Below are 428 nucleotides of genomic sequence, written 5' to 3'. Positions count from 1 at the left end.
CCCCCGCCGTGCCGGCCAGTGTCTGTGCCGTTCCTTCCCAGGGAAATCGCTGAGCAGGGACTTCACATTTAACAAACTTCCTTCTTTTCCCAGATTGCCAAGGATCTGCATCAGTTTACATTTGACCTCTTAATTAAGGCCCACATGGTGAGCGTGGACTACCCCGAAATGATGGCTGAGATCATCTCTGTGCAGGTTCCCAAGATCCTGTCTGGAAAAGTCAAGCCAATCTACTTCCACGCACAGTGACCTTCCGGAGGGACTCCCCGGTTCTGCCACCCCCATTTCAGCCATCTCCTGCCTGTTACTTCTGCACTACGGTACTGCAGTGCCTTGGGGAATCCCCTCTTCAGCAGCCCTGTGCCAAGAAGCTGGACAGTCGCAAACCACGACCTGCCGGGGTTCCTGAGATTGCTGTTTTTCCTGAG

General features: G+C 54.2%; 1 protein-coding gene across 1 annotated transcript in view; it reads left to right on the top strand.

The window, feature by feature from the left end:
• The window catches only part of AR (androgen receptor), a gene marked incomplete at its 5' end in the record, with an annotated part of 3,153 nt that extends 2,725 nt beyond the window's left edge, over positions 1 to 428 (top strand). The window contains one exon of the mRNA XM_010138168.1: positions 94 to 428. Within this exon, the coding sequence (XP_010136470.1) occupies positions 94 to 249 (156 nt within the window). The remainder of the gene's footprint in view (positions 1 to 93) is intronic.

The sequence above is a fragment of the Buceros rhinoceros genome, unplaced genomic scaffold, assembly GCF_000710305.1.
Source record: "Buceros rhinoceros silvestris isolate BGI_N320 unplaced genomic scaffold, ASM71030v1 scaffold26746, whole genome shotgun sequence".
In the NCBI taxonomy this organism is placed as follows: domain Eukaryota; kingdom Metazoa; phylum Chordata; class Aves; order Bucerotiformes; family Bucerotidae; genus Buceros; species Buceros rhinoceros.
The sequence above is the reverse complement of the archived record's forward strand: the minus strand, read 5'-3'. Positions and strand labels throughout refer to the sequence as shown.